At 30.2% G+C, this 27,929-nt stretch overlaps 1 protein-coding gene across 1 annotated transcript in view; it reads left to right on the forward strand.

Moving 5' to 3' along the window:
* Positions 1-14,927: 14,927 nt before the first annotated feature.
* The window catches only part of LOC126743093 (collagen alpha-1(XI) chain-like), a 29,942-nt gene continuing 16,940 nt past the window's right edge, over positions 14,928-27,929 (forward strand). The window contains exons 1-5 of the mRNA XM_050450041.1: positions 14,928-15,095; positions 25,683-25,806; positions 26,052-26,170; positions 26,234-26,390; positions 26,512-26,677. Coding sequence (XP_050305998.1) covers positions 14,996-15,095; positions 25,683-25,806; positions 26,052-26,170; positions 26,234-26,390; positions 26,512-26,677 — 666 coding nt within the window. The 5' untranslated portion in view covers positions 14,928-14,995. The remainder of the gene's footprint in view (positions 15,096-25,682; positions 25,807-26,051; positions 26,171-26,233; positions 26,391-26,511; positions 26,678-27,929) is intronic.

The following is a 27,929-nucleotide window of genomic DNA, read 5'->3' on the forward strand; positions in this document are numbered from 1 at the left end:
AAATTTTGACTTAAAGTAATGTTTTTACGCACAAGCGCGTATAGTAATTTGATATTTTTGATTTTTCAGTAGTAGAAAAAATTTTGTATATCACACGTGTGTAAAATGTCTTTTTTTATTCATGGGATTGTCGACAAATTTATCATTGATAACAAAGGGATCGTTTTACTCACTTGCTACATTCGAAAATCTCAATTGAAATAACTCAATTTTTTTTCTATTAGTGTCTAAGGTATAAGGATCGTTCAATATATTTTTTTTTAATTTTTTAACATAATCTCCTGTCAGCTCTATACATTTTTCCAGCTGTTTTTCCAAATTTTTTATCACTTCCAAAAAATAGGATTTCAAAAATCTAGCAAAATAAGCATTTGTTTTTCTCAAAAACCGCCTTATTCCCAGTGAATCCCCAAGCCATTTTTTGCAAATTGGGAAACAGCAAAAATCTCGTGGGGCTAAATGTGGAGTATACGGGAGATAATCAAGTAAATCCAATTTTGAATTTTTGCCGTCGCAACTGCAAAGATATGCTCAGGCATATTCTCATGATGTAAGAGGTTTTTTTCTCGTTCAATGTGGAGGTTTTTCTTTGATTTCCTGGCTTAACCGCAGCAATAATAACGGATAATACGCTCCTGTTATCGTCTTAAGTAGTCACTTTTATTGGGCGTCCTAAATACTGTTTACCTCTTGTATTTAGACTCATTTATCTAATGGTAAACAGTCGCAAATGCAGAAGTAGATGTGTCATGACCGCCATCCAACTCAGCTTTAATTTCTCTTGCTGTAAAGCCTTTACATTAAATTATTTATTCACCGCTTGAAACACACTTTTCTCCATTGTTATAAACAAACAAAACTTGATAAATTTAATCGACAATAGAAATGGCACTACGTAATGAATGAAGCTGAAACTGACTACTTTTTATCTAATAGTGCTGCCAACTAAAAAATATTATTCATGTATGTTAGGTGTGCATCCTCATAAAACCATATTTTTTTTTTTTGGATTTTACTTAAACAATATTATTAATAAGGTATTCTAAAATTAGTGTAAGATAGTTTCTATGACTCTCCCTGGGATAAGTCTTTTGCAGTAGAGACCAGTTCTATTGTTATCTTTTTAACTTAAAAATTAAACTTTCTTAACTTTCATACTTCCTCATGCATCTTCTTCAAATCTTTCACGTATGTCAAGGACTTAAAAAATTTGAGTTCATTATAATTATGGTTATTTACACGATATACCTACTGTTAAACTTTAAAATTTTTAACACTTTTAAAAAAGTCCTATGAAGTCAAAATAAAATTTTTCTCAAACAACAATCAAATCGAATTTATTAATCAAGCGCATAATTCGATAAAATCCGATCTTTTTGTCACTCTGGTTTATTTACCCTCGAATTAACTGAAATAAAGTATAGCGGCATGTTTTTAAAAAGCGTTTGTCAATCAATCATGTGGCGGATTGAGAAGATCGGATGGGTTATTGCAAGAGCACCGGGAAAAAACCAACACTTAACGAGATGGAAAAATGCTCGAGCATACGTAATTCGGTAATCTGGCGGTAAGCAATTTTTATGATCGACATAACAGGAGTCAAATATTTTAATATGATGAATTTAAGTATAAAAACGCGTTGAAGCTACTAAACGTTATGTAGGACTTTTTGACAAAAACTTAATGTAAAATTATAGTTTTCAAAAATCTTCCGATTGGTTCTTATATAACATTGAATATAAATAATATAATGTATCTTACAAAGAAGAGAAGTGTGTCAATCCTAATATTTAAATAGTAATATGTAAGGAGTGTCCAATATTTAATTAATTTTTTCTACTGAAAATTAAAATATCTTTCGATTTACTTTTTTTACTTTATGGTATCTTTATAAAGTACCCTTGTATTATGACTTGAGTACCTTTCCCTCTTCTGTTCTTGCTTCATTGTTATTGGAATTTTTAAGTTGCTTTAGACATAAAATAAGAAATTCATATGGTCAAGTTAAGAATATTTCTAATTTTAAAATATTTAATTAAGAGAAGATCGAAGCTTTATTTACTTTATTCGTAATATTTGCCTGACTTAAAAACATTTGAACTTAGAACATTGAAAGGCTAGAATTAGCATTGCCGTGGAACTATGGGCAGTTTATTTGTTTGCTGTTAAAAAAAATTATAATATAAAAATTTGTCACTTATTTTGACAGGCGCAAAACAATACTATTCCTCTTTAATAAAATACGAAGCAGTTTTTTTTTCATAAAATATGATAAGATACTCTATAAAGAAGTCAAAATTCAAAATTTAATAAACGTAAAAAACGTCCCTATATTAGAGAAAAAGGCAACAATATCGCAACGCCGCTCGGTTCCATCCACATAACTAATCTTTACCAGTGACGTCGTCAAAAGATATTTACATGATAAATATTTATTATTATTAGGAATATGCTTAAAATTATAAACAATATTACCGTTTATGAACTCTTTATGTATTTTTTAACATACTGCATTAGAGTAAAGGTACTTATCCAGTAAAACGCATTTTTATGGAAAATAAATATTTTATAATTATTATAGATTTCTTAAAAAGTTTTTATAGTTCTACGTTTATGACGACGGTTTGCCCTTGATATGTTGCTATAACAATATCGGTATTTACTTGTGAAAAGATCGGTTTAAATCGCCTTTTTCCCATGGTGCGGTATAATGAGACCTTATAAATGAGACCTTTTTCCTTTTTCTAGCAAAAACTAAAGAAAAAATACAGAACGTCACAAATTCCAAATGTAAATACAAAGCCGTTTGGTAAGATCACATTTTGCAAATGACATCAGCTTTTGCCTGCGGTGTTGTCCTATCAATTTTTTTAGAAGCGGTTTAGAAATAAGAATGTTAATAGTTTTTTTTTATTCGAAGTTGTTTTCTACTCTTTATTTTTAATCCAAAATCTAACATCAATAAGTTAAATTAACACTATTATACGTGTTTGATATACAGTGTGGCCTAAATTCGGTGTACATGTATGGGTATCTTGGAAACTGTAAGAGATAGAAAATTGGTTAAATGGGGAAAGTTGTAGGGCATTTAGTTACCAATTACGTGCCGCTTTCGGAACGATTTTATCTTTTTTCAATTTTGAAATATTTGGAAAAAATTAAAAAGTTGCATTTTTGAAAAAGAGATGTATTTTTTTTAACTCAACGTATTTTTAAAATCTGTAAAAACATTATTAAGACAACTTTTTAAGGACAACGCATACCTGAATTTTCAGTTTTCGACGTTTCGGTTCTGAGATTCCATCCTCAACTTAAAAATTAAAAAGATCTTTTTTTCCCTTTAAAATAATGTATAACACTTAATAACTTGTATAACAACCAAAGATAAAAATCCAGGGGTGTAATATCTGGAGACCTAGTTGGCCAATTTACAGCACCGCGGTTTGCGATAAGTTTATTGTTCAATGCTTGCGTTAACAAGTTTTGAACGTCCCGAGTATTATGTGCGGGATACCCGTCTTGTTGAAACCACACTTCATTCCGTATTTATTCTTCAGATATTATAGCTCTCTTGGCAGGTAATATCTGCTCTTCCAAAAGATTTAAATATCTTTGACCTGTCAGTATTTGGTGATAAATAAAGGGTCCAATAAGATGATTATCTAAAATCAATTATTTTTTAAGGCATTTTACTTTTGTGGAGTGGATAATTAATACTAATACCATACATACCACACCATACATTAAATAAATAAATCTTACTTGTACCCTACGTTAAGCCACTTCATGAGTATTCTCAGTAGCCCAAAAATGACGATTATGCCTGTTGAATACTCCGCAATTACTAAAAAACGTCTCGTCAATCCAAATAATTTTCCTGCTGAAATTAGATATTTCTTGACATTGCCTTACAAACCAGTTTGAAAATTCTAATCGTCTTGAGTAGTCTGTATCCCTTAAACCTTGAACAATAGTAGGCTTTTATGGACAATATATTTTTTAAGAACTCTTTGAATTGTAGTCCTTGGTATATTTATATGACTTGCAGCTTTTCGAGTCTTCGACTTCCATGGTCCAACATTCTAAGGTTCATGACGAGCATAGCGAATAGTCTTGGACCTGGCAGTTGTCTCTTAGGATACAGTTCCAAATATCTGGCGATTGCAAGATTTGCATTCCTATTACATGTAATATAACATCTCAATATGTCAAATTTTTCTTCACTGGTATGTCGCATGGCGATTTTTGGAAATTACAATTCTAAACAAAACTCACTAAAAACAAACGAAAAGAACTAGATACTAAAAACTATTTAAGCCTAACAAGAACATGAAATGAACAAGATAAGAACTACTCAATAACATAAACAGTGAAATCAAATAAATAATATTTTGCAGAATTGTCAGTAAATAACGCTAAATCATTATACAATGATAATTTTTTATACGACAAATTGCCTCCGTAGTCTTGAAAAATTAACTTTGTAACTTTTTGACATTAAAATAAAATATTTTCATAAAGTGTTATACATCATTTTAAAGGGAAAAAAAGATCTTTTTAATTTAGCAAGAAAACAAAATGGCCGCCATAAGAAAAACAGAAGTTGACGCTGAAATCTCAGAACCGAAACGTCAAAAATAAAAACTGAATTTAGGTATGCATTGCCCTTAAAAAGTTGTCCTAACAATGTTTTTACAGATTTTAAAAATACGTTGAAATAAAAAATACAACCCTTTTTCAAAAATGCAATTTTTTAACTTTTTCCAAATATTTCAAAATCGGAAAAAGATAAAATCGTTCTGAAAGCGGCACTTAATTGGTAACTAAATATCCTACAACTTTCCCTATTTAACCAATTTTCTATCTCTTATAGTTTCCAAGATACACATACATGTACACCCAATTTGGGCCACACTGTATAGCTAAAAATTTCTTCTTTTTAAAAAGGCGTGTAAGCTTGATAACAGAGACTCGATAAATATGTTTTTAAACAAAACACCTCCCTCCCCCGTGCACATGTTGAACTCAAACAAAGTTGTTTTTTACTAATTCTAGCCTTTCAATGTTCTAAGGAGATTTAGAACATTAGGAGATTTCTGAAAGTTGATTCTGATCCTTTTAAAAATCTGATAGCTTTTTAATAATAGTAATTTTTAATCAATTCTTATTTTTTTTTAAAATGATAACTATTTACTTAAAATAGCCTATAATAATAACAGGAGTAAGTAATCACTATTGTCCAGTGAGTACACCTAAAAGTTTTATTGCTGACCATCCTCTCTTACCAAGTGACCAATTTTCAGTAGGGTAGAGTAAGCAGCTACGCTTTCATTGGTTTTTGTTTCAGTTTCCTTGCCTGTCGGTACATGGTGTTCTTTATCCAATTTTCCTTAGTCTCGTCTCATGCTCAGTTATCGAGTATATGAGAAAAATATATTTTACTTAGATCGAGGTAAGGCTCGATCTAAGTAACTGATTTACTGATCTATAAGGGGGAAAGATGACCCGAATCTTGCTAACTCGTTTCCTTCCAGTCTGCTGTGTCCAGGAACTCAGCTCATTAATGGGACAGCCTTCGTGTTCCGTGGCTACAGGGGGTGGTGCAGACATCACTGCACTTAGGCTTTAGTAGCTCCATTATGTGCCTCTGTTGAAGGAGTAAGAGACCTCTTCCTCAGCTCGCCATCCAGTTTAACGAATCAACGAGAGCGACGTCTCCAAGGAACTCTCTGATATACCTATTCAAGGGATAGGTTGAATACGCCGAGAATTTTGCCGGATATTAATGAGAGAGCAGGGCAATCGCAAAGTATGTGCTCCATTGTCTCGTCTTCATGGTTGCATGGTCTGCATAATGGACTAGTGCTTAATTTTATTTTGAAACGGTGACCATTTGATTGACTGTGACCAGTATGGGTGCCCGTTATAAGACGTAGTTTTCCTTTAGTCAGAGACAGTTGCAGATTGCTCGCCGGGTAGCTGAGCGCTTCTCAACCACCTGGATTTAGACAAATTGCAGCCTTGCGTACCATTACACCATTTTTTGAAAAAGGGTGTGAGAGTATGATTTTATTAGTTCTTGCATATTCGATATGATCAGACCCACGGACTGTTGGTTGAAGAGCGGTGGCTCTTTTGAAAGAAATTTCGCCGCCCGATTTCCAGTGCACGCCTGCACATGTTTAAACCTGGTTCGAGTTGCTTGGATGGCCTTTAACTTCTTCACTTGTAGCCGCCTTTAGAATGGTAAACTCTTCCGACTGAAATACTGTTGAGGTCAGGTTATTCTTTCCTTTAACTACTCTTTTTTGTTATATCTGCACTAAAGGGAACACCGGGCCACACGGTATTATTTGTTTTATGTTCAGAGGTAGTAAAATAAGCAGTTCCTTTCTCTTCTAGTTTGGTGATAGATGTATAATTATTTTCCTACCACAGGGACCTTAAGGATTAACTGCCGTCAACCAAACCACCGAGCTCTGATTACAGCAGTGTACAGGTAAGGTAGGAAGTTATCATTTATATCGCCTTCCGACTAAACTTCTTTCAACTTGAATTGCCAGATAATGGCGATTTCTTTTAACAGCAAGCCTTTATTAAAATCTGTCGTTAATTTTTTTTCCAAAAAAGAACAATTCTCGTGTAATCTATTCACGATTTGAGCTACGCATATTTGCAAAATAATAGAACTAAAGAATGGAAAATTTAAAAAAACAATAAAAGGTTATGTTCTGACAAATTTAAATTTTACACTTAAATTAATTTTTAAACTTTGTTGAAAAAGTTGACTTTTTAAGTTTTGTTTCAATTTAAAATTAGAAGTCGCAATGCCATATTTATCAAAATATAAATTTCTTTAATCTTGTATTTTTATTAAAATTTTGCCACAAATATTAAATTTACATTTTTTATTATTATTTTTAGTCATCAATATCACCCTATCCGCTTTATTAGAGATTTATGTAACAAGTGTATACAATGGTCTTTTTTAATAAAGAGCTACAATTTGTATGAATAAAGAAAAAGGGAGTTTACATACGAGTAACAACGAGAAACACAAGGCTTTTCTAGAATTGAAGAAAATTAAAAAAAGAATTTAGAGCACTATCACACTATCATTTAAGTACTAATGCATAAAAAAAATGTTTCGAAATATGTACGATCCTTATGTATATATGTATAAGTACTAAAAATGCAAATAAAATTGAGTGAATTTGAACCCGGGATTTTTTTATGCAAATCGGATATCATCACAACTGACACTGGTCAGAAACTTTTTATAGCAGGGCCAATCATATTGCTATACTACTTATTTTTTTAATCGTATTTTTTTAACACTGCCATTTCTTCATCTAACATGAAATTAAAGTGAATTTGAAATATAGCTGAAAAGATTTACTTTTGACATTAGTGCATAAAGTAGTTCGATGTTTTTCATAGAGTTCGGATTTTTATTAGAACACTGGGAGTTGTTTTAAATTAGGTTATTAAACTCCATAGAATTACTTGAGACTTTTGAAAATGAGTATCTGACGCAATGCAGTAGAAAAAAAACTTTTACGCTTTTTTTAAGCACGACCACGGAAATGTGATAAGAAACACACATCAAAAAGGAGTTTCTTTAAGCACATCCGATTTTTTTTATTTCTTTTGATTAATTATAGGATAGTAAAGTAAATCGTGCATAACATAAAATGGTGAAAAAAAGGTTTTTTTCTTAATATCTGTAATTCCATTACGAAAACTCGTGTTGTAATTCCTATCAGGAAGAAACCCACTAGAACAAATATTAACCCTTGCCGGACATACGCAAAAGGATTATCTAAAGCAACATGTTGTTGACAGCAAGTGATTTTATAGACAATGGCGCTTTTATTGTTGTTCGTTAATACTCTAACACATACTCTTACATCGACCCAGACGAGAGTGTTGACATCCTTTGCGGCTAGAAAACACATAAGATTAGTCTATTAAGCGCGTCTTAATTGCTACGGCCCATGTGCTAGCGTAATTGTTCAAATAGTTGCTTGTCCTAATTATAACGCTGTAATCTTGCTCTGTTAAATATATTATGGTGTACATTTGCATATTATAGATTTACTGCTCTTAATGTATCTATAGTAGTAGGTTGGGTATGTCTGATGTTTGCATATTCTAAAGCAAATATTAAATAGCTGTGTTGACTAACATATAAGTTATAAGATCTTAATTAATTATCTTGTTGAGGAGTTACTAAATAAAGAACTTAATGGCTTGTACTAAAGCCTTTCTAAAAGAGAAAGATGCACTTAAAATGTCTCTCATTTTATCTAGAAATATATTCATCCTAAATTAAATATTTCTAATTTATTATAATTATTATAGATATAATATTAGTTTTAATTTTCCACTTAATTGGTAATTTTTATTGGAACTACCACTATAACCCATAGGCGAATCATTTAAGAATTATAAATGAAATAAAAAGTTATATTGAAATCTATTTTTAAAAAGTCTAAACTAAATTATGCCGATACTTTAGGTTTTTAAATTAATAGTAAATATTTTGAATGATAGTAAAAAAAACCTTAAGTTAATTTTTATAGTTAGTTAGTAAAAATAACAGTTAACATAACAGATGCAGGATAGTAATTGTATTTATCTAAAGTGATAGTGTAAAAACCATATTCTGGACGAACCAATTAACGAATATTCCTTTGAACATACCTTATCATATTCATTATTTTAAGTTAATCTTGATTATTTTAAATAAATAGTTACTAATTTTAAACAAATGTCTTATTAATGTTTATAATATAATGTTCTTCTAATATAATGTTTGCCAATGTCCTAAGAATTTGTTTTAATTATGCTTGCGCAACATAGTCATTATGCAAAGGCAACACCTTTATCATAAAATACAGTTACGAGCTGTTGGTATGATACAGAGTGGTATGAACATCCGGAACGTCGCAGAAGCTGTGAATTCTACCAAGAGAGCAAGCAATACACAGGTTGTGGTAGAGATTTAAAGAGACTGATGATGTATGAGGAAGACATACTTATTTAGCAAAAGCAGCAAAACCTATATATGATGAGTTTATTTGGATGGCATTACGAAACCTTAATATTATTGCTAACCAACTAACTAATAAGGTTCAAAATGTTTAAAGCATTAGTGTCACTGCTTAAACAATAAGGAAAATATTCTCTAGTAGAATATTTTCCTTATTGTTTAAAGAATAAAGTCTTTTCTCCACAAAATAGCATGCCAATGTTGATTCAAGAGTGATGTATTTCGATGAGATAACTTATTATCATAGTTATAATCATTGGATTTAAACAATTCTTAGTTTCACCGATTACAAATAATCAAAAACATAAATATAGGATATACAGAGTACCGATTTTAAGTCGAAAACTTCATATAAATGTGGCTGCTTAGTTTTTAACATACATAGTCTTTATTTAGAAATTTTATTTCTGGACATGAATTTTGGCCTAGGACAATGTGGTATAAAAATTTAGTTATTACATGTTCATTCACTTTTTTTTGAGCCACGAATTTTCAATACAACTTTAAAAAAAACTAGGCCATTGACTAAAAAAATGATTTTGTAGGATCAATCAATTATAAACATAAAAGGCCTCTTTACATCAACAAAAAAATAGGCAAATCAAATAGTGTTACAATAGCAACAAAAATAGTGTAACAGACAAAGCGAATAAAAAGCAATAACAAATCAATACAATACTACTAGAAATTTAAAAAAAATCGATATGACCATCTCTCGACTCTATACAGGCTTCTCCTCTTTTTCACATAGAATTACGAACTGTTCGATGCCAAAAATTCTATGCGTATTTCGTATACTTAGTTAACCATCCATCAGTAATAATATTTCTTATTTCTTTTAATGTCACTCAATTGGTGTCTGATAAACCAATGTTTAGTGCTGATTATGAGTTTATTATGTGTGATTTTAGCACTAATGGTAGAGTCTCCGATGGTGGCGTAATAAACATCACCTTATTTAGAAGAAATTAAAAAAACTTTCTTAATATACCGAAAGCATGTACTATACACAATGACAATGAACGATTCCCATATGTGTTTGTTTATTGGGGATGAGGTATTTACCTTGAGGACTAATTTTCTAAAGCCATTCAGTCAAAATCATCTATATACGGAAAGAAGAATTTTTAAGTACATACTACAGCTCGTCGCGCAGTAGAGAATTTATTTGGTATACTTGCTACGAGATTTCGACTATTTCACCTTGCTATTAATTTGACATTAGAAAATATTGAAAAAGTTATAATAGCGTGTTGTATTTTAAATAATTTCATGATGTCAAAGCATAATGAATATTAGGCACCATCAAGCTCTCTCTATTCCGAAGACTGCGAAAGAGAAAATATAGATTAGAGTATCCTAAATGAAAAAAACTTGCTACATTTACAACGTGGACGTAATTCGCATGTTAGAGAAGATTCGACGAATTATTTATAAATTTTAATAACAAAAGTGCTGTGATTGGCAGGACCAGTTTATTTAAAGAATAATATGTATCATGAACTTAAATAAAGTAAATTAAAATATTCTCGCTTCATTCACCCAGATTCAATTTTTCAATATATTATATATAAATAATTAATTTATTTATTGATTCAGAAAAAAAGTACATCTTCAGCTATATTATAGCTGTAGGCATTTATTGAACAAATAAGACCATTAATTCTTCTCTTAATTCTAAACCTCCTCCACCTGACCTTTTTAAAAAATACTTTTTCTTTATTTCTTTTTTTTTTTAATTTTTTGTCCGATGCTCGGTTTTGGCATAAAAAAATAAAAACCGTTATTGTCCATAATGCCTAAATCTGATTATTTTAATAAAGTATTACTTTTCAAACTCCATTTTAAGCATTTTTTTGAGTTTTTTGTCGGTAACACATTCAAATACATGGCTCAAATATATGTACATGAATACATATAATATACGTGAATATACATAAATACATACAGAAATATACATGAATACAAATATCAACTTTATTGAAAAAAGGAAGTTTTTTTGTTTTAAGACGTTTAGGACATAATATATTCATAGAAACTTATTCGAATTTTTTTGCTTGATTTCTTTAAAGGGACACTCTTTTGAATTACAATTGCAAAAATACAAATGATATAGACATATACAATAATACAAGACAAAAGAATTTAGTCAATCTCTTCTTAATCTTAATCTTTAATCTTATTAATTATTAGTCACATTATTAGAAAAACAGCCTGTATACTATACAGGGTGTTCATTTGAAAACTTCCCACCATGGATTTATCGAAAACCACTGTTTAAAAAAAAAGCCGATATACGTCAAAAGGTTTGTCAAGGGGGACAACTTTCAAACCTAAAATTACTTCATCCCCTTTCACACCTCTGCCCCCAGGGTCATCCCCTTAAAAATTTTAAATGGCAAGGGGTATCGAGTAATAGCTTGTTTAAAAGGTCTTTCGAAGTCTTTTATTTTGACGTTTGATTTTTTTAAATCGGTCGATTCCTTTTCGAGAAAATTTAAAAAATCTTTGCTTATCTTAATTTGTTCAGATAGAAAACAAAACCATGCAAATATCAGTTTTTATTTCAATAGGTGTTCAAAATGTAGCCCGTTTTTGGCCAAACAATGATATTGGCGACGTTCAAATTCCTGACTGATTTTCAAAAACATGTTGTGAGATATCATGGCAGCTGTCGATGATGCGTTGATGAAGTTCATCTAAACTTTCAGGTTGGGGAGTAAACACAATAGATTTCAAATGACCCCATAGAAAAAACTCTAACGGCGTTATATCAGGAGATCTAGCAGGCCATTCTATAGGCCTCCTTCGCCCTATCCATTTATCTGGAAACTCGTGGTCTAGCCATTGCCGAATGGGAAGAACATAGTGAGGAGGAGCGCCTTCTTGCTAGAAATATATTTCAGCCTCATCAAGTATAGGGTTTGCACCATCATCGATTTGGTTTTTAATGGATTCAGTGATAAGCGGATTGATGGTATTTTCCAACATATCCAAATAAATGTCTCCATTTAAATTTCCGTTAATAAATAATGGCTCAATCACTTATTTCCTAAAATGCCTGCCCATACATTAATTTTTTGAGGTTACTGGGTATACCATTCTACAAATGCATGAGGATTTTCATTGCTCCAATATCTACAGTTATGCTTATTAACAAATCCATTTAGATAAAATGTGCATTCATCACTGAAGCAGACATTCTTTACATGAATAGTATTATCATTAATCGCTTCAGTCATTTTTTCACAAAACTCAACTCGCCTATCGAAATCGTCTTCGGTTAACTCTTGCAATATTTTCATTTTGAATGGATGAAATTTATGAAGTTTGGTGTGAACAGAGCCGTATGAAATACCAGTGGCAGCAACAATTTTGCGTAATGAAGTATTAGGATTTATTCCAAAATGACCCAAAACTACAACTTGAGCGTCTTCATCGAAAATTCGCCGATGATCACGTTTTTTATTTGCAACAGATCCAGTTTCAGTAAAGTTAGTAACAAGGTCCAAAACATACCTATGCGAAGTTATCTTCTCCGGATGTCTGGCGGTAAACGTGACGGCAGTTTGCCGAGCACATTGATTTTGGGCACCATAAATTAGAATAATTTCCACTCTTTCGGCTAGTGTGTAAACCTTTTTGGAAGTAAAATATTCAATTCAACCAATAAATTTTCACTATTCCAAGACTGTCACAAATGTAACTGACGGCAAAATAAATTCTTTATTTTGCTTAGCAACTATAAATAATTAAGCAGGTATAACAATAAACACAGTTCGCCCAGGATATATGTTGATGAAAAGAATGCGGAAAAAAATTCAGGTTGTTATTTACTTTTTTTCCACGTCTAATCTTTGGCTGTTTATGTTGGTAGTTTCCGTTTTAAATTATAAACGAATTGTAGATTTGGCAAACCCTAACGGGCAACATTTTGAACACTTATTGAAATAAAAACTGATATTTTCATGTCTTTCTTTTCTATCTGAACAAATTAAGATAAACAAAGATTTTTCTAATTTTCTTGAAAACAAATCGACCGATTTAAAAAAATCAGACGTCAAAATAAAAGACCTCGAAAGACCTTTTAAACAAGTTATTACTCGCAATTTAAAATTTTTAAGGGGATGACCCTGTAGGGCAGAGGGTGAAAGCGGGTGAAGTAATTTTAAGTTAGAAAGTTGTCCCCCTTGACAAAACTTTTGACGTATTTCGGCGTTTTTTTTTAAGTTTTCAAATGAACACCCTGTATAAGTAATATACATTACCATACTTTAATAAGTTGTTTTCATTTTCAAAGAGTTGATTTTGTATTGCAGATAGATTGTATATATTTTTTAGATTTTGTTTTTAAAATCTGTCTTATTTTTCATTAGTAAAAAAAAACAAGTACTTATTAAACAAAGACAATTCATCCTTTATTGAATATATGTTCTGTTAGTAAAATATTTAATAATTTTAAGATTAATTCTTATTTATATAATTTGTTACAATTAATGGTTATAAATTATGTATATAATTTTAAGTAAATATTTTCAGAAAAATTAAATAATAAATGTAGTAAACAAAAACAGTGTTTTATTTCCATTTTAAAATTGGTGATATATAGAACACTATTAGCACAGTACATTAAGTCTTTAGATATGTAAAATAAAGCTAAAGAGTTTTATTGTATCCTGATCAATTTTTCATGCTTACACGAAAGACCTAATCAAAAAGGATCTCTATAGTTTCGTGTTTTATGCTCGGGAGTGTGTTTCTTTTTTTTTAGATTGAAAAAGCGTGTTTTAAATTAAGGAATAGCGTTTTAGACAAAAGAAGAGTTGCGGAACTGTATGCAAAAGCAATAACGATAAATAAATAGAGTACAACGATATTAACAAATTATTAATTTAAATTAGGAGCATGCCAAACAGGTGTCTCTTTTAACAATAGGGGTAGTCATACAATATTAACAAGGACTTTTGTTTCCAATTAACTTATTTTTTTAATTTTGTTATTTCACATTTCCGATAGGTATTTCTCTTTTTTTAATTTTCGTAATAAATCTCCCGAATGTTAAATTATCAAAAATATAGAAAATCATATATTACAATGAATTTTTCGGTTTTTGATAAATTAATGCTCAGCAGTGTTTCTAAAATTAAATTTTTCTTTAAATTATCATAATAGCTCCCCCGAATATTTATTTATCAAAAACACAAAAATTCTGTATAATATATGAATATACTACAAAGAATGTTTCTGTTCTTGACAAAATTATTGTTCAGCAGTGTTTCCAAAATTAATTTAGATTTCAATATATTCCAAATAAATTTCCAAATTTTCCATTTAATTATCTTTTAATACGTTTACCCCTTGGACCATTTTAATGTGTAGGTAGGTATACGAGTATAAAGCAGCAGAAAATTTCCTGATTTGTTCTTAATAGTGCTCGTTTAAAGCTACTCTGTGCCTAGCACTATTCTAATTCAACTTTATATAAATGACCTGGTATCTAAGAGGTTTTAGGGTTTTTGCGGATAATACTATATTAAGATTCCCTAATGACTAAGGTTATTGAAAATCGTAAAATAAAAGTAAAATAATGCTGTGAGACGTTATCCCTGAATGAAAAAACTGAAGTAGCAGTATTTACTAGTTTTTATAAACAGATTTTTAGGCAAATTAGGCTTTTTGTAACAATTATCTTAAATTAATTACAATTCAGATAAATACAATTTATTCAAAAAAATTGCTTCTTAAAAACTAATCTCTATTTAGCTTCTGCTGGCAATAATAATTATTATTCATAATTCAGCCACGCGTATGGCACAAAATACGTCCGCTCTGTTATTTTCATTAAATATATGTTAATATTCTATGGTATCATTACACAAACGGGTCTAAGATTTTATTAGGCCAATTTCAATTAGTCTTCGCCAGATCAATGGAGTGAACATGTGGACTCGGACTAGATTTAGTTACTGCTGTGATGTTCCTAATTATTATTTTATTTTGTGCATAGTTTTGATTCTGCAGACAGTAATCTCTCAAGAAGGTAAGTTGAGAAAAATTAAATTGTTTTTAAAATAGAAAAAAAATTGTTATAAAGTGATCAATTTATAGTTCGGAATCTGCTTTTTACATTAAACATAATTATGTCATAAATATGTTTTATAATTTTTTTTTTCAAAATTTAGAATATACTTAGTATATGCCTGGGCATTTTTTTATTTTTACATTCGGTATTTTAATCTAGAATTACAGAAAGAACCTATAAGAGTGTTCATAACATAGTGATGAAGAAATAAAAAATAAATAAAAAATATTGCTTAAATATTCTAACTAGGAATGTTATTATCAGTAACAGTACAGTACAGGACCAGTACAGTAAGTAAAATTTTTAAAAAATTAAAACCTCTTATAATTGCAATAAACTTTTTGTCTCAATGTCTTACACATTATTTTCACAAACAAATTTGAAAATACTCTTCCGGCTTCTATCTATAACATTCCAATTAATTTGGATTTAATGCATTACAGTAACATTCTATCAAGGACGTATCAATCTTGTCCCTTCTATTTATTTAAGAATATATACTGAACGTTCTCTAATTCTATTATATATTAAAAATGTGATTGAAATATATTTTCTTTGGTAGGCCTATTTAGGAACCTTCAAAGAATATTATAGTTTTATTAAGTTTTATGTTCGCTATCATCTTGCTGCAATTTTATAAGAATAAAAATTTATTAACAAAATCAAATATACCTAAAAGGGATACAATACCATACAGAACAAAATTTAATTAAAATCACCCTTTCTAATTGTTGATAGGGTAAAATGAAAATGTGAAAATGTTTGTTACGTGCATATACATATATACCCTGGATATCAGAGTCATAACGTAAATCTCTGTTATACGGGCTAATGCCCAAATTAAGGAAATAAGCACCACTGCCAATATAAAGCAGAGATCATGTTACTGTAAATAATTTTATTAACTATCGAGTGAAACATTTAGGATTAAACGACGCTCATAAATTCAATATTTGATAGTTGGTTTGATAGTAGAAGAGACCATATTATAGCTATAGGGATCATATTAAATAAATACAAAAGATCTAATAATTAAACTATTTCATAATTATTGGATACTTAATACAAAGAAAATTTTGATTCAGACTTAAATTTTAATAATAATTTAAAAGGGACTTACTGCACTTAATAATTCGGAATAAATTATAATACCTGAAAAAATTAATGAAAAATTACAAAAAAATTAAATGCTTAAATTTAATATGAATTAACCAAGATTTTTTCAATCTTAACACTTTTATATATTGATAAGGATCTAAATACCTTGTTAATGATTATACAAATCTACATCATTTAGACTAATTCTTGATCTGCTTAATTCAAAAAAAAATCTTAGCTTCGGCCAAAAAGAAAGGTTAATGGTTTGCATAGTTTATCCTCGGAACAGTAAAAGCGGACTTTTTAAAAGAAAAAAGAAAAAGTAAAAACTGTATGATTACAATATGAAAAACAATCTATATTTTATAGCATATAAGCTAAAGGGTACACCTACATTTATTTTTTGCTGCTTCTTCTGACATATTGCAAAAATTAATGAGATTTTGTCTTTTCTTTAAATGGCATAATATTAAGAAATGATCATTCCTTAAAGAACAACCTTGGAAGTTATTTAAGTCATACTAAAGCTGGTCCTCGTCATCTGAGAACTTTATAATTCAACTTAAGATAACCAGCAAACAGTAAGAAGTGGCTGGAAGTAAAACACGTATATCATAAATTAAGATTAAAAATGTAAATTTGGGATACCCTAAATTGAACCTATATAATACTGGAGTCACGCTAATTTTAACAATTTACCTACAATTAACCTGAGTTTATTGATCAACAATTTGCGAAACTATCAGACGCCGTATTAGAAAAGTCTTTGTAAATCGTATCAACTTGATTCTAAGGCCCGCGATAAAATATTTACATGTATATTGAGACTTATGTGACCAAACTGTTTAATTATAAGAAGTCATTAAAATGTCTTATCAACTATTTGTGAGTAGTTAAACGAAGAATTTAATTCCCTATTTTCAAGTATTATTATGTATAATCAGTACTTTACGAACTAAGTGCAAATTATACTGACTGGCATCTAAGTACTAAGCTGTGTACTGCTTAAGAAGAAATACTGCAGGCAGTAGAATAAGAGGGGCAGGCAGTGGAGGGTAGCTGATCTGGCTCTTCCTGAATTCTGATCGAATTTTTCTGATTTTAATGATTGGATTTAACTTATTTTTGTCCTTCTCCTTTTCTGAGTTTTAATTCGCTTATCTTTTCCATTAACTTTGGATATGGTTTCTATGAATAACCCTAATTTTTTGATAACGTTTAAGATTAGGTAAGGTTCTAACTATAGAGAAACATATTAAAAAAAGCGAAAGATTAAAATTAAATTAAATCTAACATGCAACAACACTTATAAAATAAAATAAATAAATATAAAAAAAAATATTAAGCAGGTAAATAATATTTTTAGCTAAACGTGACCGATATTCGTGAGTCAAATATCTAAAACAACCAATTAAAAGAAATACAACACACATAGCAGATAGTAACTATTCACTAGATAGAAGAAAGGATTTAGTCGATTTCTTGAACTTTAATAGGCTCATATTCTTAAAGTTATCATTTACCGAGTTTCAGGTAGACGGAGCGATGTATGAGAAACTATTCTTAAAAAATGCGTGACGAAAACGAGGTATACTAAATCTATGACTGTATCTTAAGGCAACGTTGTGGGCATTATAGCAAAATTCAACTTTATCATAGAGATATTGGGGTGATGTGGAAAGAAGTAGTCGGCATATAAAAATTCAATAGGCATAGATATGCAATTTATCAACTTTAAGCAGTTTTTCAGAAACATGATCGTACTTTCTTATTCCGCAAACAAATCTACAACAAGTATTTTTAATTTTCTGCAATCTATTTTTAGTAACTAAGTCTAAAGAGGCATAATATACTAAATAGCAGTAATCAATGATGGGAAAGACAAGACTTTCGCCGAGCTTTTTTCTTAACTTATGGTTAATTATGTGAATATTGCTATATAGTGGTCTTAAAATGGCATAGCATCTTTTAGTAACAAAAGAGACATGTTCGTGGAAATATAGGTTATTATCAACCATAAGCCCAAGATTTCTAGCACTGCTCACATAATATGGAAGCTTTTCAGAATTTATGTTTAGATTAATAATACTCTCTATCATTTCTTGGTGCTTTGGATGACAAAAAGTTAAAGCTAAACATTTTTTTGCAACTTTCAACAGCTTCGGCAATGAATGAAAGGTCGAATGAATGTCGCATTTGGGCATCATCAGCAAAACAATACATACTAATATATAATCCAACCAAAAATGTCTGAAGTGTATTCCAAAAATTATAGCTGTCCAAGTATTGATCCTTGTGGCACTCCAGAAGTAATACCCACCAAATCCGACACCATATTCCCAATCATGAGTCTCTGATACCGGTCACTCAAATAATTAATAAAAAACTTAATGCAAGTCGGATCAAGGCCATAGTACTCGAGCTTGGCAGAAAGCAAATCATGATCCAGAGTGTCGAAAGCCTTTTTTCGAAGAAATTTTATTTTTAATTTAAATATTCATACCTTTAAGAGTTTTCCAAAGCTGTTTTATATCTTTGTTAGTCTCACAATATTCCAAAAATGCATTTTTTTACCCCTTAATAGCAAATTAATTAGTATTAAACTGAAAAACGTACTTACTAGGTTTTAGCTAACTTAGTTTTTATTTTCTATTAATGTTGTTAACAATTATTCACCATCTATCATGATCTTTTGCTAGATTAAGGTCTATTAACTTGGAAACTAGATCCATTAGGTTTATCAGTTTTTCTTGAAGGACAAGCATTATATTTTTTTAAGTAACTTTAAAATGCGATCAATTGTTATGTCTTCTTTTCCTCCAAAGTATTCTCGGTCTTTTACGCCAGTACCACGTCTCAAAATAATTAATAATTAAAAAACGAATACTTTGACGAGCGGTACTAATAGTTTTGGTTTTGTTTTGATCATTCCACTATTTAATTAGCTAAAATAATGGTTTAACATGCTAACTGGATAAGCTTTTATATCTTTGGCTTAAAGCTATCTAATGTGGGGGTTGCAAACCTAGTTAAATCAATTGCTAAGCCACATTAAAGTTTCCAATTTGTGAAGGTTGCTTTAGTCCTTCAGTTTTTATTATTTTAGTTGTTGAACTTGATCTTTAAGTCATATTCAGCGCTGATGTTCTCCAAAAACTTTTTATTAAGGTTAGAAGCACCCATTTATCTGCAGCTAATGACAGTATCATGTGCATAACAGAGGTTGGAAAATGTTTTCCAATTAAAATTAATTCCCCTTTGTTACATCTCAATTAAGGTGAAAAAGGAAATAAATTTTTTTGTAACAACATTAATTCACTGTAAGTTAGATGCATTTCTTCTTTTTACTCTTTATTCACACTTAGTTACTTCTCAGTGATTAATACTGTTTAGGTAATGCTTGATAGCTAGAAATTATTGCATACGGTGTAAGACATAATACAGAACGCGGACATGGAAGACCAAATACTTTTTTATTACTTTTAGATTTTTTAAATATATAACTTAAATACAGAATAAATTTTACTATATCTAAATAATAAACCGATTTTCGTTTATTCGTCTGTAATAAAGCAAATGCTTTTACTTTTTCTTATTTAGCGACGCTACTCTTTAACTTCGTATTTAATTTAATTATAGGGAGCTCTCATTGCAATGGTAATAAAATTGTTAACTATTTTCTTGCACCAATGCAAACCGTTTAAGAAACCCATTAGGGGTGACATCATCTCTTACGATTTAAAGCATTAGTATTTCTATTTCTTACAAATATTTAAAAATAGCATTAGTATAATTGCAAAATATATTTTCGTAAAATAAACAGGATCAAACAATACTATTATTAGTAATAAATTAATGCAAGTAAAATAAACAATTATTTGTTGTCTGCATTCCTGAAATTTGTAAATATCGTATATTCCACACACTAATTTTAATTAAAAATGAGTGTCCTAAATGTCAAAAACAAATATTTCGCCAGATTAATGTTTGAAATTCGCTTTTCTGTTTTGCAGTGCCGCAATTTTTATGAACTTTATTATAATCCAGGAAAGTTACTATGTTTTAAGGCTTAATGAGTAATTTTTATTAGTCTAAAATTAAATTAGAGTAATTAAGTTATGGCTAAAATAAGTAACTACCTGAGTTGAGTAAGGAAAAACCAGACAAAAGTAAGCTAAAAAAAAGTTTTATATTTGATTGCGAGGGTAAAACCATAAAAATAAATTTAGCAAGAATATAGGACGACTATTTTTTACAGTTGAAGGTGAATGTAATTTCCTGAGTAAGCAATTTTTTATCTGAAATTGTGACCAAAATAAAGATATGGTCATTTTCATTAAGCAGAGTGAGTTAATGTTGTATGTGTAATAAAATAGGCTAATTAAAATTGGGTTAAATTGACAATAAAACGTTCTTTTTACGGCTAGAAGTTATTTATATCTTATGTTATTGCAATAATTTTGATTATCTTAGTTAAATTGGTTAAAATTAATTTAATGGTAACTGCAATGAAAATTCTTTAAACCACTGAAAATATCTCATCATGAGGGCTGAAGACACATGCCAATCTTAACAGAATAACCGAAATCCAAACAAGAGTTTTTCTAATCGGATAACTTTTTTTTTCTTCCAGAAATTGACGGAAAGCACTCAATGTTAGTAAAAAACTAAAGCTATTAGCAGAAAAGAAGCTGATATCATCTTATTTTATTGGTGGTTAATAACAGTCTTAATGTTAACTCTGTAATGACTTTATGAAGTATCTTGTGATCAGTATCTCCAGTTATCTATAAATACCCTTGTATCAATCCAAAATATTCAAAGATCTTCTTGTTGAATTCAGTCAATGGTTCTATATTGGTAATTAAATTATTTACATAAGCAAAATAGTAATTTTTTACTTTACATATAGTGCTAAAACTTGCATTATATTATGTTTACGATATATTTTGTGAAATGTACAGAATAATATTAATTTTTTTTTGAAAAGTTATTAGAAATGCTTGATTTGTTCTCTTAGGCATAAAGAACTTGGAGCTCGCAAGACAATAACATTTAAAATTCATATCTTATAGAAAGTTCTCTCAAGTATTTTAAATAAAACCTTTAAATATTTACCTAGGTAGTTGTTTTTCTTAAATCTTTTAATTTAAAATTCTATATGGTAAGAGAGTTTTATGGCTGTAAACTGTTGACAGAAATATGTTGATATTTTGGTTCTAAACAAATTATATTGAGGTTAGATACTATTCTATAATGCAACTAATTATGGGGAATCTTCAATCCGACCTCTAGATTTTATAAAGGGTGTTACAAAATTCGGTGCAAACGTTTTTAGACCGTATTATTGGAATTAAAATAAGACTTTTTTTTCCTGTAAACATGTGTCCTAAAATACATCCCCTCAGAGCTACATACAGTATTGCTGTACGATTATTCGGAACACAGACTACAGTTATACGTAAAATCTCTTGGAAATTTGCAAGTCCTAATCGTTTTGGGTTCTCTTGACTTTTTTCGTCCCATAATGGTGTAAGCTCAATTTTAGGCTTACCCTTTGACGGCTTATATCTTATAATTCCAAAAAGAAATTTGAAAATGTAGAACACGTGGATAAAAAAAACATGTGGATACAATTATTTTGATTTGACTGACAAAAAATAAAATATCCCACTTCGTTTTTTCTAATTTAAGAGATTAATCTTTTTAATAATGCTTCCCTTTTATTTATCAGCAATTTTCTCGAAAACGCTTAATTATATCGAAAAAATGCAAGAGACAAAAATTTTATGTTTTTACATAACTAACGAGATGATGTTGCTAGATTTTTAAATTTGTTATAGAAAACATGAGATGCGGGTCATCAGAAGGGTAGGCTCTCCGAAATCCGAAAATAGAATTTACAACTTTTTGGGGATGGAAAATAAAAAGAGCATCCAAAAAATGGGGAGATGCAAACTTTTTTCAGAAGAATTGATGTATAATTGTAGTTAGAATTCCAAAAAATTGATTTTCTTTGAGTAATTTGTGCGAGTTGTAGCTCTGAGGGGATGCATTTTAGGGCACATGTTTATAGGAAAAAAATGCCTTATTTTAACTTCAACAATACTCTCTTAAAATATTTGGACCGAATTTTGCAACACCCTGTATGCTTTTCCAGTAGTCTCAGCTACATTTTATTAGTTTCATTTAAAAATATTACTTTTTCTTTGGATTAAGATCGAAGTAGACTATCAGGATCAGGTAGCTAATACGTCTCCTTACTAAAACATTTAACAGTGCTATATTTCTGCACTTCTAGCCTGCTTGGTGACTTAAATAATAGGATCTTGATCATTCAGTATAGCAAATAGATGACCGATATCTGCAAAGAAATATAATGTCGCTAAAGTAGTTGGTCAAGGTTTCTGTAGATAAAAAATTCCACCATGGACTATGAAAAACAATTCCATAGCAACGCCCGTAATGAAAAAGACAGGTTTGCTGGGTCAGATGTTCGCATCAAACCCTTCCATGAATCCACAAGGCAAAACAGCACCGACTTAGTCAAGAAAGGTATTTTCAATGCCAGAGATATTTTACCATCACAGAGATCTTAAAAAGGTTTTTAAAAGCTTGGATATTAGCAAGACCACCGCTCCTGATGGGATAGTATTACAAAAGTGCACGGATTCAATCGATACCCATAAAAGAAAAAAGGGCGTGGCTCATCAATTACAGTATGATTGCTTCCGATTGCCAATAAAATGGAGAAACTTGTCAACTACCAAATTAGAAAATACTTGAAGTCTACTAACATCATTAGCGACCATCAATATGGTTTTTAAAATCCCAGGTCTATTGGCCTATATCACGCATGTTTGGACTGAGGGTATCGAGAAATACGGTTAATATTGTGCGCTACTTTTGAATATTTGAAAAGTATTCGATAGAGCCCGACGTGAAAACCTCTTAAGCAAACTGTATTTTTATGGTTTGTCACCAAAACTTATTTTGGAAGCTTGCTCGAGAACCGATTTATGCATCCAGGTTGTGATTGATGGACACACCTCGCAGAGCTTTCAAATTAATGCTGGTGTTTTTCAGGAATGCGTCTGGTCCGTTACCCTCTTCTTGTTATATACCAACGATCTTCTCGACAACACTTCTTATCTAATTTACAGCTTTGCTAATGACAGTACATAAGTATCTTCCTTTACGTCACCCAACCAGATGACTTCAGCTGACACTCAGTGCCATTTTACTAGGTCGCCAGGTACCAACTGTTAATGCCGACCTTAACATCATTTTGGTATGGGAGGGGGGCAATCTGCGCGAGTTTAACGCAGACTGACATATTTACAAAGAAGGCTTCCGCTGCTGCCCCAAGCCTTATTATATCCGGTTACTTTGCTGCTGTCTTCGTCAGTTCGCTGGTTGCGTGTGAAGGTTGAGAGCAATATGTTTATCTACATGAGCATGTAGCGGGATTTAACTACATGCCACTAAAGCGGCTTTTCAAAAACTTAAATCTCCCTGAATACGCTAACTGAAATAGTGGTATAAACGGCAACAGCTTTTAATAGTTTACAAGGCTCACATTCATCCATCTCATGAGTATTGCTCTTACTTATGGAGCTCCGTACCCAAATACCCCTTGAAGCTGCTTGATTCTATTCAGGAGAGGGCCTTACAACTTACAGGAAATCCAGAGATAACTAGAAGCTTGGGCAGTTTGCCGCATAGAAGGATGTTAGCTGACCTGACTCTGTTTTATCGATACTATCACGGTAGTATATGCTCTTTTTAAGGCGGCCCATATCATTCTACCTAGAGCTATACATGCAAGATCCACCCCACAGGCACATGCGACTCATGAATGTCGAGTGCATGTGCAGACGCCTAGAACGTCGCTAAATTGACTCATTTTTATGAAGAAGTGCAAGTCTGTGGATTTATAGGAAAATATTGTTGTGTTTTAGTGCAGTACTTAACGCATGCCAAATTTTCGCTTTAATAAAACTATGTATAATACATCAAAACATTGTCATAACAGCTTTAATAATAATATTTATGCTTTTTGTAGGCATGTATGCACAAAAATTAAAAATAACCCATGTCTTTGCCAAATTGTTTCAGGCTCCATCTTTTTAATCACTGGCATATTAGAATTTAGGAAACTATGCTGAACAAAACTATTTTAAAATCTTAACATTAAAGATGGAGCTACTACTGTTATATTTATGTCTCCAAAAGCACGTCTTTCTCGAACATTACAAGTGGAAATTTAAGAAAAATATCCACAGACATCTCCGTAGTACTGACGTGACTCGTGATACTCACAAAACATAGATTTTGCCCTTTTGTCCAGTGCATTTTATGAAAAAATTCAAATGTTCCAAAAATCAATTAACCATATTTCTTTTTGAGAAAGCCAGAATAGTGATACTGACGTGGTTTGTTGGGCAGATAATGCCAATATTCTCATTTGTCTTAGATAAATGTGGCATAAATAGTGAATACATGCTTTATTCATTATTAATTGAGCTTAATGGATTGATTTTATAAAAATTACTATCTATTAGACGTACAAAAAAAATAATATGAGATTCTGATAGAGAAGCTTAGGTGAGTAACGAAACTAACTTATAAAATTCGTAAAATTCTTAAGATTAGAATCTTTTTTTTACATTTTATTCATTAATGTCACATGAATATCAGAGGCGCTAATGAATGGTTTTGTATGATTTTGCTTATTCATACTTGAACTAGAAATACTTGCCAAATTAAACACTTCTTTTTCATAGAAAGCATTGTTCAACATGACTTATTGAATTTCTTGATTATTTGAAGTTGTGCATTATTATGTATGAGTTCGGTGGCTTACAGAGCTTTTAATTTTGTTATTTTTACTTATTAGAATACAAAGGAAGTAGTATTACAGATACAAAAAAAAGATCAATATAATAAATATAAAAACATCAATATGTCAATAAACATATATAATTTTTGATGCAATTATGGTTTCATTATTTCAGGTCCTTGACCTTACATATTGCTCAGGTTAAGAACCTCACCTCAGTTTACAAGGCATAAAAACACCTTATTATATTTAAACTAAATTTTGGAGTAAAAGATTTAAAAGAATTTCGGTTGGGATAATATTCTAGAAGCAGCAACGTGAGTCCCTTCTTCGTATGTAGCAAAATTGGGTCAACATTTAGTTTACTGAGAATAAATTCAAACCTACGGAATAAAAATAAATTATTATTAAATTTTGCTGCTAAGACAAATTTACATTAAAGAAGTAAAAACATAAATAAGGATGTCTGAAAGAGTATGCCTTTTTTATAATATTTTGTTCAGGAAACGCTATTTCTAAACTATTCATTTGAGTATTTTTAAAATATTAATATAAATTCCTTAGTTAAAAAGAAATATTAAAAGACCGGTAAATAATTTTCTTAGATGTTTCCACAAATCCAAGAACTATTGACTTGCTTAAGTTGGCAGATTTGAATTCAGCATCTCCTCTAATTAAGCAAGTAAATGGACCATGCAATGAAACAAACTACGATGTCTCCACTCAAAGGTAATGTCTCTTATTTATGTATCTCATTATTTTGATTTAGGAAGTAAATATTTTTCATAGCGCAACTTTTCTTAGTATTAAATTTCCCTTTAGCTATTCAAGATACAAGTGACGTTGTAAATGTTTTAGTATGTGCTTAATACATGGTTAACTTTAATTTTTTTTACTTAGTAATTCACAACATATTTACTATTTTTTATATTTTAAAACTAACTGCAATATCATAATACTTTTTCTGCATTTAGGGAAGAGCTCGCTTATAGATGGACAGAGAAAGCTGAAATTTCCTTGAGTACTGATGATTTATTCCCTGAAGGCTTTCCTACAGATTTTTCAATTTTAATAATTGCTCGACCAACAAAAGGTAATCAAAGTATCTTCATTAATATAAAAAGTATTTTTCATATAGTTTCTTTTTCTCCTCTAGGACAGTCTTTTCCACTTTTTACTATCTATAGTGACGAGGGTGATGAACAACTCTCTGTTACTGTAGGAAGAGAAGTCAGTATTTATTATGAAGATATGGATGAAATGCCAATCGAGGAAAATTATATAAATTTTAATGTATCTATTGAAGATGATCAGTGAGTAACGTTACAAGGAATATTAGTATTTTAATTAGGGCAAACTTATGATATTTAATTTAATTATTATAATAATCATTATCCTATTTTTATTATCCTGAAAAGTAAATTTATTTTTTAGATGGCATCGACTGGGTTTTAGCTTTAAAGGAGATTCAGTCACATTAATTTATGATTGTGACACCATAATCAATAGAGCACTAAAAAGAGATCCAATAACATCAAAACTCAATAGTAAAGGTTTATTTAATATCGGATATCAGCTTTTAGCAGATGGACATTTTGAAGTGAGTAATTATAAATTAGAATATACCGTCGTTTCAGTTAAGCATAAAAAGAGGTATGTTAATGTCTAGGAAAAAGGCAATACTTGTTTTTTAAATATATCCTTATAATAGATATATTAGAGGTAGGTATCTAAAGCAAGTATTACTTGGTAATTTATGTGCTAAACATTAGCCTTGAAAGAAAATTTTAACTAATTTATTTAGGCTCGTAATTGATTGGACTTCGATTCGATGTATATATTCGAATTTAAGCATACATAATCTTAATTAATGACTTTTTGATATTCCTCCAGACACAGTGTGCGGACTTAGATCTGGTTTCAGATCTATACTTATCCTCACTTTCATCGCTCAAATTCTTCTTTGCATCCATTCACAATTTCTTTTTGTATATTTAGAGATTACATATTATAGGCTACTTACTAGTGGTAAATATTTAAGTTTAATACAGGTTTATATTCTCATAGTATAGGATAAGCTACAGATGTGTGTACTTTTGCGATAGTGCTAAGCATAGATGAAAGACAGTAAGCTGTAAGTATAGATATTGTATTAGCTTATGCCTTTAGATATACCCAATAATTCTCTTTTATCGAAAGAAAATAAACTGGCTTTTCATCTATACAATTATGATTATTAAATTCTCCAAGTAAATTCTCCTGGTGTCCTTAATAATTTATTACTATATATATGGCTCATTTATCCGGTGATCGAGATGAAATTTTATGAATCTCTCAAAACTAAATGCACATAATTTATAGGAATGATGCAGATTTTCCCTAAAATATCTATCATAGAGATATTATGAGGTACAAGTTAAGATAGATAAAGATAATAAGATCTATGTAGATCTTTAAAAAGGTTTCTAAATTTCTGAAAACATTTGTTTGAAAACAACAAAAAATGACAAAACAATAAAACAAACAATAAAAAATGAACTTTTAATTTTGATAGAATCGAAATATGCACCAATTTAGGAACACATAAACCTACACTAAAAAAAAAAAAGATCAAAAAGTCTTTAAAAAAATATATATTTAATAATGGATTTTCGCGTAGTAATTTATTTTGCGTTTAAATATATCTAAATAAAAGGAGAACCATAGCCATTTAAGTTATGTTTTAAGGCATAGTAATGTTTTAAGGCATAGTAATGCCTTAAAACATAACTTAAATGGCTATGGTTCTCCTTTTATTTAGATATATTTAAACGCAAAATAAATTACTACGCGAAAATCCATTATTAAATATA

Source organism: Anthonomus grandis, chromosome 12 (genome assembly GCF_022605725.1).
Source record: "Anthonomus grandis grandis chromosome 12, icAntGran1.3, whole genome shotgun sequence".
Lineage (NCBI taxonomy): Eukaryota > Metazoa > Arthropoda > Insecta > Coleoptera > Curculionidae > Anthonomus > Anthonomus grandis.